Source organism: Enoplosus armatus, chromosome 18 (assembly GCF_043641665.1).
Source record: "Enoplosus armatus isolate fEnoArm2 chromosome 18, fEnoArm2.hap1, whole genome shotgun sequence".
Lineage (NCBI taxonomy): Eukaryota > Metazoa > Chordata > Actinopteri > Centrarchiformes > Enoplosidae > Enoplosus > Enoplosus armatus.
Window position 1 is genome coordinate 5,481,918 of NC_092197.1, and position 17,407 is coordinate 5,499,324.

At 38.7% G+C, this 17,407-nt stretch overlaps 1 protein-coding gene across 4 annotated transcripts; it reads left to right on the forward strand.

Moving 5' to 3' along the window:
• The first annotated feature begins 6,311 nt into the window (after positions 1 to 6,311).
• Positions 6,312 to 17,030, forward strand: prkaa1 (protein kinase, AMP-activated, alpha 1 catalytic subunit). Of its 4 annotated transcripts, XM_070924299.1 has the most exons (10): positions 6,312 to 6,449; positions 8,694 to 8,835; positions 11,178 to 11,271; positions 11,488 to 11,632; positions 12,017 to 12,104; positions 12,243 to 12,467; positions 12,554 to 13,073; positions 13,279 to 13,405; positions 14,077 to 14,162; positions 14,214 to 17,030. In XM_070924299.1, the coding sequence occupies exons 1-10, from the start codon at positions 6,353 to 6,355 to the stop codon at positions 14,358 to 14,360; spliced, it is 1,671 nt and encodes a 556-aa protein (XP_070780400.1). In that variant the 5' UTR covers positions 6,312 to 6,352; the 3' UTR covers positions 14,361 to 17,030. The 4 variants fall into 4 exon arrangements, with proteins under 4 accessions (XP_070780400.1, XP_070780397.1, XP_070780399.1 ...); XM_070924296.1 differs by having other exon boundaries at positions 11,178 to 11,319; positions 14,077 to 17,030; XM_070924298.1 differs by having other exon boundaries at positions 14,077 to 17,030.
• Positions 17,031 to 17,407: the final 377 nt, after the last annotated feature.

Consider the following 17,407-nt stretch of genomic DNA (forward strand, 5'->3'; position numbering starts at 1 on the left):
TATTTGGAAGACTGAGCTCACAACTCACTAAATGATGTTTTGACTGTGAATATTATTATTCATCTTTTTTCCTTAATTAAAATGTAGCATTGATAGTTGTATGTGTAATCTGCTTGATAAATTAAGTTTTGTAGTAAGTGTTTCATGGTTATATTTTAAGGGAAGACTCAAAATTCTCCACAGGTTGTTTTTCCTTCCTTGTTTCGTTGTTTCATTTTTGGGATGTCTTCGTTTTAACAAACGTCAGAGTAGGATGCTTTTGGAGAAGCACAAGGAAAAGAAGCAGTTTTTTCCAATACATTTTTGCACTGTCCTCAGTGGTCTTGGATGGATTCCTGCCAGGCTAATCTTGGTCAGCTTCTCGCTTTAGATCAGGTGCCAGAGATTACAGGCCCAGCCCATTTCCTCTGGGTCAAAGGCGTCAGCCCTAGGAGCCGAAATACTGATCTGGAATCAGTAACTAGGTTATTATGGCCACCTCATGGTCTGAAAAACGTTTTTTTGTAGATGACTGTACTCACACTAGTTGAGAGAAGAATAAGAGATCATGTTGACCATGGGACTTTCAGTTTCAATATGTGGCTTGAAGAACAACAAGTCTGACTCAGTTTTAGATCTGTAAGGTTAAGCACGTGGTCATTTTGGAAGGAGTGTGATTTACAAGCACACACGCGTAACAAATGTACATAATAAACTACACACAGTACAATCATGTTCTTTCCAAGTGCCTCAACATGCAGATACTGTAGAGCTTAAACACACAGATTGAAAAAGGAGGGAGTGCACACAGGTGTTCAGTTCAAGCAGTCCTCTTAGCTCACTAATTCCAGAAAACCGTGAAATAATGTTCTTTGTTATTTGGTAAGATAGTTTTAATGATGCTCGTCGAATTATACTGATATGGTGTTTCCACAACATTCTGAGTGAGTGAAGTTTTTAAATGTAATTTCTTGTTTTCCCTTTTCTTACCGTTATTTTTTTTTACGTCGTAACGAGCGTTTAACCTGTTCGTTGGATGATTTCATTGTTTAGGTTAACCTATACTTGTAATTCATACATGTGTTATTATTTTCTCTTTGTTTTGGATTTATTTCTTCTCTCCCCACATTTCTTCAGCAGCCAGACATCCCTCTCTGTTTAACTGGGTTCATTGTCCTGTGAATTCTGTGATTTGTGCCTCAGTGTTTGTCTCTCCACTCTAAATCTTCCTGTAACTCACACTATTTACTGTGAATTTGGTACTCATAGTATTTTTTTAACCCACTTAACATGTTTCAAACTATTGTGTTATTTTGTTTTCAGTCTGATAGGTATATTACATCTTTTAATGTTGTTAATTACAATGCACATTGTTTGCAGACACCAAAGGAATTAAAAGTCTTCTTACACTGGCCTGTTAAGTTTTGAATTGTTTATTGCAGTAATGGAGACCTCTCTTAACCTCTTGACTAATTTTGTTTTTTCACTCGTAAACACCAGTGTTCGCTAACAAAGAACACCACAGTCATAAAGACTGGCTGCCCATTGGCTAGATTTGGCTAAAAGTGCTGACAAATGTAAAGGAGAAACTCTCAATCTCAGTTTTGCGTGATCATCTTCCAGTTCATTCACAGGCAGAGATAAATAGTGTGGGAATCTTTGGCTGTGACAACTAGTTGAGTCACTATGTTTGATCGTGAGAATGCTTTCATTCCATATTTTTTTTCTCATTCATTGTCCATGTTGCTTAATGTACGTGCAGCTGTGTGCATACATACTCTTGAGCAATAAAATGTTTTCATGAAATAGTAGCTGCTCAAACTTGTTTTATTATGCCTTATTTTCGGTATGTAAAGGCCTTTCATATCCCATTTCATTTAGGAGAGCAGGTGCTTGGGTGTGGAATAGTGTAAGCAATGCTTTAACAAGCATGCCAACAGGCTGGTCCAGTAGGATTATAATAATCACCCTCTGTAATTAAAATGATAATCACTGTTGCATGTAATAAACAGCCAGGAGCTTATGCAGGCACAGTGGAAGAAATGAGAGTGGGGCAGTGCTGGGATTCTCATGTAAGGAAGAATAAACATCCAGCTAATGACGGTGACACTGACCCCGGGGCCCATGTTAGGTTGAATTTTGTCTACTGTGTTACCTACAGTCAGCTACATCAGATTTATTTTGCACTTTGTTTGTATTTCATCTACTTTTTCATCTTTACCATTTTTATTTCTCTGAACGTCTGTTCAAGCTATTTGTTCATGAAATTTAACACATGTACAATCTGATCTAGTCACAGACTTACTTGTTTTGATTTATTAATTGCTAGTAATTCCATTGATTGCACTGATGATTATTAATGGTCCATACCTGATTTGGGAATAATGAAGGCACTGGCATCCTAGTGCAGGACATCATCCTCCTCAGTATCAGCTCTCTCTTATAGACACTGCCATCTACTGGTCGCCCAAAATCAGGACATGAATGAGATGTTTGACCAGTAATAAAAAAAGTAAGACTGCTCAACAAACTGCCTTAAATAGATTCATGAGAACTGATGAACCACAGTGTATCCATTAGTAATACAAATACCCCAAATTTAATAATAAAGATGACATTTTAATAGAAAATGGACTAGTAGTGATATGAAAGCCAGTAAGTACTAAAATCCAGCTTGAGCTGGCGGGCTTCATTAAGATCATTATCTGCAGACAACTATAATGCAGTGTCAATGTCAAGTATAATTTAGGTCCATTTACATAAAACCCCAGATAAAAGTGCACAGTAATTCGTGCCTTTTGAGAAATAAGGACATATTTATCCTCAAAGAGTGGTATGGAAAATTTAAAAGCACATCACAGTCCAATTAAGTGTCATTTTTTAAGGGGCATTGAACTGATTTTGTACATGAATTTCAGTTTACTTGTCACAAGGACTACTACTCAGCTCTGGAGGGCACTTTCCAGTTCTTTAATAAACAGCGTTGATTATGTCATTAAGGTTATTTTGGCTTGGGCCAAGACTGAAAGAAGTGGGCATTCAGGAGGCAGTAAGGATCCAGCTGGTGTATTTGGAGCTTGACTCATATAGTAAGGATATTTCGGCCTCTGCTGCTTCAATTCTGAATGTATCTATTTTTTGTTGTTCAGTGCGATTGCTTTAAATCATTCTTTTTCAGCTAATTTTGTTTTAAAATATAAATTTGTGATTTTGTAATGTAGCAGTAAAACAAAGCCTTGATTACTGAGCTGTTGATGTACTGAACAAGCAGACAGTAACTAATGTAACATGCATAACACAAGCAAATTGTTACACATTTAAATATAACACCACTTTGCACGTAAAACTATCATATACTTACCTTGAGACGCACCCAAAAACTATATCTCATCTCCCCTTACTCTACACAATTTGAGCTAATAATTGCTCTCATTTAACATTTATAATTCATCCATGTGATTGTTGCATAGGACCTGTTATCATCTCATGGACAAATAGTCTATATCTGTCACATTTTAAATTTTGTATATCATGAATAGTTGTTAAGGAGGAGGTGTCCTCTTTCTAAATAAGCTGCAAAAGTATCTTAAATGACTTTACAATCCGTTTGAACTGTTACTCCCCATTTAACCTACTTCCTATGGTAAATGCAAAAACACCTATACAAGTATATGTAACAGAGCCTATACAGTCACTTTAAACACACAAACCTTGGATTCTCTGTCAATGAGCAACAACCAGAAAAGCTGACCTGAACCTCAATTGACAAATCGCACCTGCAAGATTGACCAGTAACCACAAGATGTCCCCACTGAGAGGATTTTGTGTGATCTGTAGGTTTCCGATTAGGCATTAAATTGTGAGGAAATAGAAACTAATTTATGAGCATTTAGTGGCCCCTTACTTCTCAAACGTCTGCCTGATAGATAAGAACAGAAACAGAACTGATTATATGCACTGTATTGTAATGTTGTGGAAACACCATATTAATATTTTTGGTCAATAAAATGGGTAAATGATGTATAAAAATCGGATTAAATCAGTATCCTTTTCAAAGCACATACAGAGTGCACAGCCCACATACACACACATAATAGACACACACAAACATACACCGAGGGTCACTGACAAGGACTTTTGGTACCAACTGTTAATTCCTACCAGACCTCTCTAGGGAGTCATGGTAACTGTTCACCACCAGTCTTTCTTTAATAATCGCTTACTGACAGAGTGAAACCTGTATTTGTTCAGCCTGTACTTTGGGTTTGTAAAAAATAAAGATTTTTGCAGTTATTCAGGATATTCCTTGAAGTGCATTATGCTGTGCTTTGTGGTAAGATTTGGGATGCTTTGAGGGTGTTTGTTTATCCATTACTGTCACCAAGGAGTTCTTCACATCCTTGACGAGCTGATTGTTATTCACAACGTGTCTATAAGGATTCTCAGCCTTCCAGGTCACGAGTTACAGTAGAAGTGGATCTGTTCAAAGTCAAGAAGCACCATAGATTCCACACAGCAAGGTCCTGTTGCCTTTGACTTACTACTGGGAAACTTGCAAGGAGATCCAACACAGACCAGCACGGAACAAAAACAAGTCTCATCTGTAAGATCTGTGAGAGAACACAGGAGGACTTCAGGGAATTCACATCTGTCTCACATGTCAGAGAAGATCTGGGCCATCAAATTGTGTTCCAGCAAGACATTCAGACAGTAGGCTGACAAATAACAATTGTTATAAACAATTGTTTAACAATTCCCTGTAGAGAGATAGAAGATGTAGATCACATATGAAATGCGATAATGGGAATCTATACCATCAGTTACATGTTCTATCATGAGTAGTTACTTTGATTCAGTTTTTTATTTCCATGTAATAACTTTAATAACCAGAATTTTCCCAAAATCCAGTTCCCATGAATACTAAAGTGGTACAAATCTCAGTCTCTGGAGGCAGATGAGTGTCCTTGCCATTCATAATCCTACCAAATGTTCGCTCTCATTTGCCTTTCCAACTCTTGAATAGTTTCCTAAAATGGAATAGCATACTGTAACATGACAGAATATATGAGTAAATGATGAATAAGTGCCTGAAACCTTGGTATTTCATACCCACCAAGTTGCAAAATTAAGCAGTATAGGGGAAGGACTACATAACGCAATGAACACAGTACTGATCAAGAGGCTAAGATTAATTTAGATTAATACTTTTAATAATCAGCTATGCGGTTAAGTTATTTGTTCTCATGTTGGCCTTGTTGAGACACACATCTGCTCTGATCAGGCACCCACAGTATTAAACAGAGTTATAAAAAACAAGTTCCCGTAAAGTTCAACATGATTCAAAATGGTCTTGTCTGTTTTTTAATTTACTGAAATGTGTTTTAGAAAAATGTTGTCATCTTCAGCAGTTTGCTTAAAGTATTGTAGCACATCACAAGGGCTGATTTCTGTCATATGACACCATGTTAACAGAAAGACATACACAAGACTGTGACTGCCAGATTCAAGTCATTTCAGCAACATAATGAGTTGGACAAGAAATTTCTTTTTATAGTTATCCTGTGATAATCAGTGCACTGATCATATAGTTGAGACCACTTAGGGATCAACATAAGATGTAATATGATTAATTTATTTTGCAAATAAGATTATTGGCATGCTTTGTACTATGTAATATTTAAAATTGAGCCACACTGAGTGAAGAATTAGATTCTCAATTTAGTCAATGTAAATTATAGAAGCATTAAATGTTGGATGAGATATGTAATTCCCTGTCTATAACTCCCATGGCATTTTACCAGTTTTAGTCTAATTGTGTAAGCCTTGTCTTAGACAAAGACCATAACAATGCATAAGGTCGTCTGACTGATAAAAAAAATACGGCCCATATATGGCATTACAGTACTGAGTTGATCCACAGTTCCCATAGTGCTGTTTAGCTTTCTCTGTAAATAATTAATGTAACATTTTGTACATTTGTTCATGTGATTATTCTGTTCCGTTTGTTCTTTGTCCATGCTACATTTTTGTCTTACTTTTGTTTCTCATTAGTTATTACATGTATGTCTAATGCACATATACATTCACTCAGTGACCTTGATTTCAAAATAACCATGCACCTAATATTTTCCAGGCACAAACAAGTTTAATCCTTGACAAGTTGATAATCACACACCGATTTAGAAGTTTACTGGGTGCATTTGAAGGCAACATACTACGTCGCCTACGCTTTTGACGAATCGCGCAGGAGCCGGGGCGCCTCCCACCCGCCCTCCGTGAGGAACAGAGCCGCTAGACTAGAGACGCACACAGCGGAGTTCAGTCCATCTCTGCCCGCAGCTAGCTAACCCCGCAGCAAGGCCACTGCGGGAAGATGGCGACGGAAAAACAGAAACATGAAGGAAGAGTTAAAATTGGACATTACATTCTCGGAGACACACTCGGAGTGGGGACATTTGGAAAGGTTAAAGGTATGTCTGACCGCCTTGACGCTTGTGCATCCTGCCAACTGAAAGATGGTGGCAATGGGAGCTTTTAGCTTAGCTGCTAATTTAGCCTGCTATGAAAGCTAACTTGTCGCATCGTCAGGAACACACTTGTTGTCCTGCCAGTTAGCTAAACTTCTTTGTGACAAACGTGACGTTTTTTGGGATGTAGCTGCAGTTCCCAGTGACAATCACACAATGCAGGTTTTATGACATTAGCTTCTTTTTAGCCACTTATATTGCAGTTAGCGTCGGTTGCGTTGTGAGCTAGCCAGAGAGCCACAAGTCGCTTGTCAAGACAGACACCGGGAAGTAAACCGTCTTGGTGTTAGCGTTAGCTGGGTACATATTAATGAGGATCATTTGATTATCCCGATTCGTGTCGTTTCCTCTTCTCTCTTTTTAAACATAATATACGAAAGTTCTCCCGCTTGCATCTCAACTCTGCCCTCCCTATGAGTTGTATTTGCCATCCTATTGAAGAGTCAGTAATGCTTTTTAAGTGTGTGTTGGGAGGGACTGGGGCAAACCCAGCCGAATCTACGCCCAGCGTTGTCAGTCCAGAGTGCGGTACGATTAGTATGTCGATATATAGCTTTGCTTGTATCAACACGTATTGGTCTAAAATACATATTGGATTTCAGAAAACTTCTATTTGTAACTGCTCACATTTTCTGTTCAGATGTGCCCCTATTATCGTCTTATGTGATCGTTAAAATGATAAAAAAAAAAAAAAAACTTTTCTGTTGGCTGTTTTCTGTTTCATCCTGTAATGCCTTTTTGTCTCTTAGGAACACATGATTAAGCCCTAATATACCCAAATGAAGTGAACCAACCAGGCCCTCCACAAAAAAAAAGCACAGTCAGAACAACCACTAGCTTTGTTTACAGCCAGTTAATTCCCAGTGAGTCATCTCTCTGCACTCAGTTTTTTTGTTGTTGGTGTAAGGAAGAGGACCACAGTACACTGGAGGTTTTGCTCTGTGATTATGGTCTTGATTATGAGAGACTTGGTTAATAGTTCACTACCAGCACAACTGGTAAATCAGTAGCAGCTGTTTACTAACTACCATTGTGCAAGTGTACTGTCTTCCTAGGATCCACTCACAGGTTATAGTATTTTCTCTGTTTTTTGTCTAGTAGATTTGTTCTGATATGTCTTGGGTATGTTTGCATACTTTTCTCCTGGCTGCTGCTTTTGCATATTGTCGTTGTCATGTGAAATTCTTGCAGCATCAGTTATGGTTATCTTCACTTCAGCTGAAGGATTACATCTCTGTGTTTAGATAAATCTCAAACCTTTTTTGCCTTGGGAACCCCCTTCAAAAGTCACTGACTAAAGCACATCCTGTTTGGATTGTTGTTTTTCATTAGTTAATATTTCCTGGTCTTCAGTCTTAAGTGTTGTGGTTACAGCCGCATTGATATTTCCGTGTTTTGCAGATGCACTTTTAGCTGTTGCCAACACTTAATGACATTTTCTTACGCTTAAAGCTCCCATAATCAATATTTCTATATTAACAATAGATCGAAAGACTACTTGTATGTGAATGGGGTCACTCGTAGTGATGATTATCACTTGACTCTGCAGTTTCCCCCATCTCTACAGAGGGTTTTAGAATTTTTTTAGCTCATTGTTGTGTTTTTTTCGACCTGCAACTTAACAGTTTTGGTTCACTGTCTGGTTCTCTCTGTATCATTTCCAGGTACAGCAGATAGCAGTTTTCAGCAAAAAGCTTTGATAAATCTACTGTACACTACCTACCCTGCACTAATCGGCAAACAAACAAAGTTAGCAACTAGCTGGTGAACATAATGGAGCATTTAGTAGGCCAGATATTTCCCTTAGGATTTGGTGGAGACCAGACCAGAGCTAAAAAGGAGAGTGGAAATTGGTCTTGCATTCATCAGGTCGACAGAAATATGACTCCCAATATATGATAATGTTGTTCTGTGTCTGCTGGATGTGTAAATAAGCAACCTTTGCTAACATGTTTGCCAGAGCAACTTTATAAGTTGATAATATGTCTGTGTTGTGTTTACAGCTTGTGTCCGCTGCCCCCAAGTGGCCAAAAAGTCAGTTAATGCAGGTTTAAAACGTGAATGTTTGTCTTAGTTCCTGAAATGTTGGCATTTTGAAGACGCATAATTATGATATCTTTCATCTTTTATATGTCCTGGGTTTTAATTAGTAATACTCATGTGTGCTCAATTTGTTTTATCCTGCAGTGGGCCAACATGAGCTGACCAAGCACCAAGTGGCGGTGAAGATCTTGAACAGGCAGAAGATCCGCAGTTTGGACGTGGTGGGAAAGATCCGCAGGGAGATCCAGAACCTCAAGCTTTTCAGGCATCCTCACATAATTAAACTGTAAGTCCTAGATTACACCCTACTCGCTGCTCCATAATCCCCCTGCCGCCACATTAATGCCACCCACTGAGCTATTTCCAGGCTTTAATGGTGTGTTTTAGAATACATCCATCTAGGACAATATCTGTCTGACCTAGTCTCCTCTCACTTCAATCCTCGGCTCATTTTGCTTTATAGCCTGTTTTAGTTATCCCCTCTTTTGACCTTTCATTTTAATGTAAAAAAGTGCTTTGTGACTCTCTTTCGTGATGCCTTGCATTGTGACCTCTTCTTCTTGGATTTAGTATTCACTAAAAGTGTTTTTACTTTGTATTTACAGAACTCATGGGTCTGTATAGTGCAATTGTAAGAATTGTCATTTCCGATCCAAATAAGTATTTTTGTCAAAGCCAACACATTATCTGTCCTGTTTTAAATAGTTTATGGCACTGCTGACAACATCTGCATGTTTTGGTGCAGATGGATACACGACAGCGTGATTTTTGAATGAGCCATTGTTTAACGTCACATGTCTGAACTGACTGTGACACTAAGTGGAGGCCAGCTCAGTATGCAGTTGTTTCGTCAATGCACAGGTGCGTCAAGCAGAGACGTTAAACACTACTAGCCTGAAGTGAACCCTCCATTCGGCAACACAAAAATGCTCTGGTGGTACACTGTTGCTGGGAGAGTCACTGATCTAAAAATATAGTTGGAAAATTGTGGAGGTACTTCCTGCCTAGTATGTGAATGTCCACAGGCTGCAGCAAGGGCCAAGGCCACTTTAAGGGGCCATTAAACTGACCAGGAGGTGTGGCTAATTGCCTGAAATACCAGCTCCATGTCATGCATGCACAAGAATGTAAACTCTGTTTTGTGTATGAGACAGAGAGAGATCCCATCTTTGACAGGGTGCACAAACACTGGGGCAGAGTGCGTAACATTGCCTGTCTAGTCTGAATAATATAACACAATACTGCTTCACTTGGTTTACAGGATGTTTGTAGCAATCGTGATACATGTGATGAGCAGTTAGTCAGCATCTGTCACGTCTGCTGAAACTTTAGTAATTTTAATTTTGAGTCAGATTTGTTTCTGTCGACTGAACCACAATCATTATTGCATTTACCTTTAGACAGACACAGCAATTTTGTGATGGCTGGACGAAAGCGTGTTTTAATACAGTATCTTAACTGTCAAAATAAAATCAATAGTTTTTGTTTTTTTTATATTTTAAAACTTTAAAAACTGTGTGCTTTTTGAGCCACTGACATATATTTCACTCGTCCTGGAAGCTTATTCTGCAGCTTGATGTTGGATATGACAATCTCAGGGAGAAATGTGGCTTATATGCAAAAGTAGCCAGACAGCCATTGTAGTGTAGATAGATGGAGGTATGATGGGTGCTACTGTGGATTCTGAGGTGCAAGAATTTCTCACTAAGCCTTTGACTGAAAGGATAATAATAACGCATTCATAAGTCACTCAATCAAGTTTAATGCTGCTGTAACGTTAACTATCTACAATACTTTTGAGTATTGATATTGTATTTCATACCGCGTCTCCACACAACATTGATCAAACCAGACATGTGCCATGTCATAGATTAATTAAATCGTGGAATTTGTAGTTAACAAAAACGCTTTTGTAGCTGGGAGGCATTAAGTCTTGATTGTTTGAAAACTAAAGCTCACTAACTAAAGGGGCTTTCACAGCTGTAGTTTGTTTAATTTTGTCCGGACCAATTAAAGGAGGATGGTTCACAATCAGCAGATAGATTTAATAGTAGTTGTAGTAGTAGTAATAGTAGAGTTTAGATTCATGACACACATGAAAGTTAACCTGGCTTTGTGTCCCTCCTCCTGGCCAGGGTTGAAAGTGGGTTTGAAACTGGCTTAAACATCATTTATGAACTTTTATTTACTACTGAAAAATTGATGGCAAGCGAGAGGGAGGGCTTGCATGACATGGTGCAGTGAAACACAGGTTCGTAAAGTATGTTATATGCTGCCTTTCATTAAAGAGGCATTTTCGTAACATCAAGGCATAAAATACTGAGATATTGTGTTTTTAGTCATATTGTTGCCCTGTCATTTTACTGGAAATGCAGCCTCACACACATGCTATGGTCCTGGATAGGTTTTGTGCTTGTTTTGGTGAGACATGGAGAACACAAAACAATTTCCTTTAGCCACTTTTGATGTTTCTACAATACAATTCCACAGTTTGATACCAAATACGGGTGATTTAATTGCACACATTCCTGTTTTTTCTTTGTAGACATGATGAAATAATAACTCATAACTGTCTATATTTGATGACTAATTGTTGATGACAAACCAACTTGTTGTTAATGTCTGCAGGTATCAGGTTATTAGCACCCCTACAGATATCTTCATGGTGATGGAGTATGTCTCAGGAGGAGAGCTCTTCGACTACATCTGCAAAAATGGAAAGGTAATACACCATTTGACTGGAAAATGCCAGAACGCAGAAGTGCATCATGTGCTCAGTGTTATTGCAGCCTTTGGTGCGGATACAGTAACCTGTGAACCAAAAACCGTGGCTGGAAAAGATATCAAAACACAACACGAAGTGCTGCTTAATCAGCTGTGATGTTCTAACTGAGTCACAGTGAAGATCTCACCTAATGGATAATTTCTGCTTTGACAGTTGGATGAAAAGGAGAGTCGTCGACTGTTCCAGCAGATTATTTCAGCAGTAGACTACTGCCACAGACACATGGTGGTGCACCGAGACCTCAAGCCTGAAAATGTGCTGCTTGATGCACACATGAATGCCAAGATCGCAGATTTTGGTAAGTGTTTCTCAGTCCCAAACTGATATGGACACAGGACTTTGTTCAGTAACTCAAGACTAAATGTAACATATGGAGTTTTTGACCAAAAATTGACCTGACATTAAGTGCATTGGGTATCAGCCATACGTGACTGACTCGCATTAAATACAGTTTCTTTGTCAGTGTCATTATAAAATGTAGTTTTTCCATGATCTGTTACACTCACTGTGTGTGGCCAACAAGCTGGTGAACATAGTGGAGCATTTAGCAGCTAAAGAGACAGCTATATCCTTCAGGAGTGACTGAACTTCTTTCTGCTGCCTTTTAAGTAGCAAACAAAATCAGTAATGGCAGGTTTAAAGCCATATACACATGATGATAACGGTGTAAAATTCTGTGCAGGTTTATCAAATATGATGTCAGACGGAGAGTTCCTGCGAACAAGCTGTGGTTCTCCAAATTATGCTGCTCCTGAGGTCATTTCAGGAAGGTAATGTTTTCTTTGCCATCATTGGAAGTTGACATTGTCACAGGGCTTTAAGCATTCTCCCATTATGTTGCTACAAGATGTCACTGAATAAATGAAACTTTCATGATTACAGGATTGTTTCTTTTTACTTGTCCTCAGGTTATATGCTGGTCCAGAGGTAGATATCTGGAGCAGTGGGGTCATTCTATATGCCTTGTTGTGTGGGACACTTCCCTTTGATGACGACCACGTGCCAACACTCTTTAAGAAGATCTGCGATGGGATCTTTTTCACCCCGCAGTATCTTAACCCTTCAGTAATAAGCCTCCTTAAACACATGCTCCAGGTGGATCCCATGAAAAGAGCCACCATCAAAGAGATCCGGTGAGCCTGACGAGATTAATTACACAGTCAGCTATTGCATTCGTGCTCTGCGGTTTGTTTTACTAAAAAAAATTCTCCTCCCACAGAGAGGATGACTGGTTCAAACAGGACCTACCCAAGTACTTGTTCCCTGAGGACCCCTCCTACAGCAACAACATGATTGACGATGAGGCCCTGAAGGAGGTATGCGATAAGTTTGAGTGCACAGAGGAGGAGGTCCTGGCCTGCATATATAGTCGCAACCATCAGGATCCATTGGCCGTTGCCTACCATCTCATCATTGACAATCGTCGCATCATGAATGAAGCCAAGGATTTCTACCTGGCGTCCAGCCCTCCCGACTCTTTTCTAGATGACCAACACCTGACCTCGTCTGGTGCAGCTGTGGCCGGCATTGTCAAGCCCCACCCTGAGCGCGTACCCTTCCTCATTGCGGAGACTCTTCCCAGGCCTCGCCACACGCTGGATGAATTGAATCCCCAGAAGTCCAAGCACCAGGGTGTTAGAAGGGCCAAATGGCACCTGGGTATCCGCAGTCAGAGTAGACCCAATGATATCATGTCAGAAGTGTGCCGTGCCATGAAACAGCTGGATTATGAGTGGAAGGTAAGGACGAAACTGCTTGAGATGGGCATAAAGGAGAAAATAGGCCCAAGATGGAAGTTAAAATGCAGTCAAATGAAATGGGGTCACATATTTAAACAGTCAAAGTTGAGATCATGTTACTTAAGTGTAAATAACAATTTGTGATATCAGAATACCTTTAAAGAGGTAGCTTTATACAGTCATCATTTCTTCACAACTCTTCCAGGTTGTGAATCCTTATTATCTACGTGTGAGAAGGAAGAATCCGATTACTGGGATGCAAACCAAGATGAGCCTTCAACTCTACCAGGTGGACAGCAGAACCTACCTCCTAGACTTCCGTAGCATAGACGGTAAGTTTCAACTACACTGTTCTGTATCAATTACATTTCCTAAGATGTGCATGGAAAAACACAGAAAAATTACATTACATATTTACAAAAATAATCAAAGTCTTAAAAGAATTAAAGGAGTTGGTCATTGGTTAAACTTTTCAATAAACCTGAAATTCTAAGATTGTAAATAAAAGAAACTAGCTGTGCTGTTCTCTAACATGTTAACATTGACAAGATATTCAGGTAAACCCTAAATTCAGCTCCTTGTATCTGGGCAGTGTTTACCTGGATTCTGTCCTGTAGTACGCTGCATCAGTGCAGACTTCATAAATGATTGACTCAGGGTTGAGGGCTTTTTCTGTCTGTGTTAGTGCGTGGCGGGACGTCAAAGGAAAATACGAGATAAGAGTGTTGTTACAGGCCATTAATGTAGCACAGGCATGCTGTGTAAAGGGTATGAGACTAAATTTTGACTTCAGGCAACAACAAAGTCAGCCTCAGTGTTTGTTATGTTGTAACTGATGGCTTTAAGGAATGAAAGGCTGATTAAAATCAAAAGCTGAAAGCTCTGAAATGCAGAATATCTAAAGCTGATTGTTGAGATGTTAAAGACATTGATATGGAATGAAATGAAAGTTTTGTTTGTGTGTGTATTTTGTAGAAAACATTTTGTGTCTTGTGTTATTCAGATGATATGTTGGAGACAAAATCTGGAACTGCTACCCCTCTCCGCTCTGGGTCTGTGGGCAACTACCGCACCACTATTAAGAACGATGTGGATGGGGCAGAGGCTCCAGCTATGTCTAGCCTTGTGCACTCCACCAAGGCCGCAGAAGGCTCCTTAGCTTCATCGTTGACCTCATCCATCGACTCAACAGGAGGGGGGGACAGCGCGCTTGTCCCTCGACCAGGAAGCCACACCATCGAGTTCTTTGAGATGTGTGCAAATCTTATTAAACTACTTGCACGATAGCTTGCAAAACAATCGCTAGCCTTTTTTCCTCTCTGAGTGTCTTTATAGCAATAAGCATGCAACCGATTCATGGCTCAATTCATCCCGGCTGAGGATGAAGTGATTGTTCCATGGCACTGATGCAGGTTAGTGTTCCCTAAGCGGAAGAGATGTATACTGAGCTGGCAGGGAATGGAAGGGGGTACAGGGAAAGATGAAAGACGAGCTACTTAATAGCTAGGACAGAACAACATTTAGAAGGGGGGGGGGGGGGTTTACAATTTTTTGATCAATTTAATAGCAAATGTCCACATCCCACCTATACATATAAGCGCAAGTGATTACACTGAATTTTCTGTACTGTAGCCAGTGAGCACTGCTTTCCAGTACAGAGAACAAGATCAAGTTTTTGCCTGCAGAGGAGGAAGCCACCACGTTGTTTGGGTGGCAGTCGTATAGGATGCAGGAAGCACTTTTGCACAAGTATCTTTTATTTCCTGCTGCTCTTGTATTTCTCTCAGTGGGGATCAGAGAAGTGGTGCAGATGTATCGGGGCGCTGCACTGGCTATAACTGGGGTTGTCATGCCCATCACATTCATTGGACTCTGAAGAAGTGCAATGACCCTTGTATTTCTGTCTTGTGTCAGGGACAAAAGAATGCTTCATCAGATTTATGTTTGGTTTTCTTCTCTGAGAATCTGAGTTGTCAGACTAAATTGTCATGGTTTTGTCCTTGTTGTAAAAATTTGTTTAAATTTGTCTGTCCCCTACATTTTTATATATAAAGACGTGAATATATTTATCAGTGCGTTGAGTGGACGCAGTGTTGGTTCTTTTGGAAATGGAATTGTTTTTTTCTTTATTGCATTAAGATCTATTGCTGGATGGTATATATTTTCCTTTTTTACTGTCTGGTTTTTAAATCAATATCACAGTTTTGTTTCCTTCAATCACAATTATTCTGATACTTGATTGTCTTTCCAGATAAATATAGCCTGCTTTTACCATTTAAGAGGTATTTTGCCATGACAGTCAAAATCTAGAAATATATCATTTTCAGTGTCACATATTAAAATGACAAGTTGATTTTGACTTTTTTGTTGTATTTTCTCTATTTCTTAGTTTTTTTTTTGTTTTGTTTTTTAGATTAAGGATTAGGATTTGAGTATGATTACTGAGTGAAATGCCTTTTGCCTACATTCAATTTGTAAATGCCAATCCATCACAAGTGTATAGGCCTCAGGGCTCAATTTGAAAATGAGTAGTAGCAATTACATGCAGTGCATGGACAATGTCTATTGGCAAGTGAATACATCCATAATATTGCCATTTTTGGATATGTTTATGTTTTGGTTGCCCACACATTCCCTTGAAGGTTGACCTTGAAAAAAGGTTTACACATGTTTAAACCTGAAACAGACTTGTGAGCTTGGAAATGTAAAGTCGTGCTGGGTAGCTCGCCATCCTGAGGGAAGAAAAAACCTCACGCGCATTAAGATCATAAATGTGTGGCTAATTTATATTTGATACCAAAATGGCAGACAGAACCTGATACTTGCAAGCTCATAAAGTCTTAGATATGTCTTTAATCACAAGTATGACGGTCTCCCTCCATTTCCTGTCCACAGTCTTAAAGTTTTAAGTGGTGTCTGTTGTTTGGCTGCCTTATCATTATCAGTACTGTTAATGAGTTTTTATGTCAGTAAAAGTTGAATTCAGTGCTGGTCAGAATTATTGGCATCTTTTGCAATTTTTATGGGTTAAAGTCCACAAATGATTTTATCAGTGTTGTTAATTCACAATACTGTTTGTTAAAAAGTCACAGATTATTCTATGTTTTGGCCTTACAAAAAAAGAAGAAGAAGAAGATTCTTAACTGCAAAACTAAAAATAAAAAAAACAGATTATGTTGTTGCCAAACTATTTTAGACATCAGTAACTGCTACCTCTTGAATTATGACAATAGGAAAAACAAAGAAAACTTAAAAAGGTAAACTGAATTCTCATTTCATCATCTTCATTTTTGTCCCCGGTCAATTCAACCAGGTTTTAAAGAACTTCACATGTTCTCATTGTAATATCAGACACTAAAAAAAGTTTTATTTTTATTAAGAGGCGTTAGCAGTTGCTGAAGTCTAGGTTTCCAGTGTTTAGCTCTCCACAGCTTTAAAAACCTAAAAGATCTCGTTTGTATAAAAGATTTTACATCTCAGAGATATAATACAACAAAAATTGCCAAGAGCAACAATAATTGTGATCATCTTGTTTCTCTTGCGGGAATATTTAGTTGACAATTTGACCTTTATGTCTCAGTTTTAAACTAGAGTTTATAAAATACAGTGATCATGTTAAAGAAACACACACACTATGGTCATGGAAAGATATTGTAAAACTAAACATGTTTAGTTTTAAAGGGCAGTTGCAAGTTCTGATAACAAAACTTTTCATGGGTTTTGTAGGAAAGATGAATGTGTGAAACCGTGACCTTTTTGACAGCTTACGGAGTAGTGTCCTAGTCGACTGTTAGCAGATAAAGTCTGACAGTCTTTCTGAACCGCTTCAAAGAAATTGTTCTATTTTTGTTTGGTGTGTAAAGGGACTCTACCAGATTGACCAGTGTAAATCTGAATGGACAGTGTTGAAATCATTTGTATACACAACTGCCTAATAAACTGCTAAATTGCACAAAATTATGCTCAAGATTTCTCTGTATGTTTAGACTTTTGACAGCTTTGAGGAAAGAATTAGTCACATTAACTTGGAATATAGTACCAAGGAAACTACATACTTTCACTGCATTTATGCTGTATGTGTAAACACATTGTAAACAAGGAATGTCCAAGTGCAAGGAGAAAGGTTTATACACTTTCTTTCACGAAGTTGAAATACTTACTGTCTTCTTCTGATATCACACGAAGTTATTTAGCTATTCAGGTCATTTTAGAACAGTCTTGATGTATTTCTGTGTAATATGGCATTACTGTGATAGAAAGCAATTACCTTTTTAGATTACATCTGTGACTTTAATTAAAAATGACAGCACACAAAATGTCAAGTATGTCAGAAA

Bases quoted from the DNA above. Each gene is read 5' to 3' on its own strand.
- prkaa1 (XM_070924296.1), top strand. From the start codon at position 6,353: ATGGCGACGGAAAAACAGAAACATGAAGGAAGAGTTAAAATTGGACAT. The intron at 8,836-11,177 runs GTAAGTCCTAGA...TAATGTCTGCAG, and splicing joins CATCCTCACATAATTAAACT to GTATCAGGTTATTAGCACCC. The intron at 12,468-12,553 runs GTGAGCCTGACG...CTCCTCCCACAG, and splicing joins GCCACCATCAAAGAGATCCG to AGAGGATGACTGGTTCAAAC.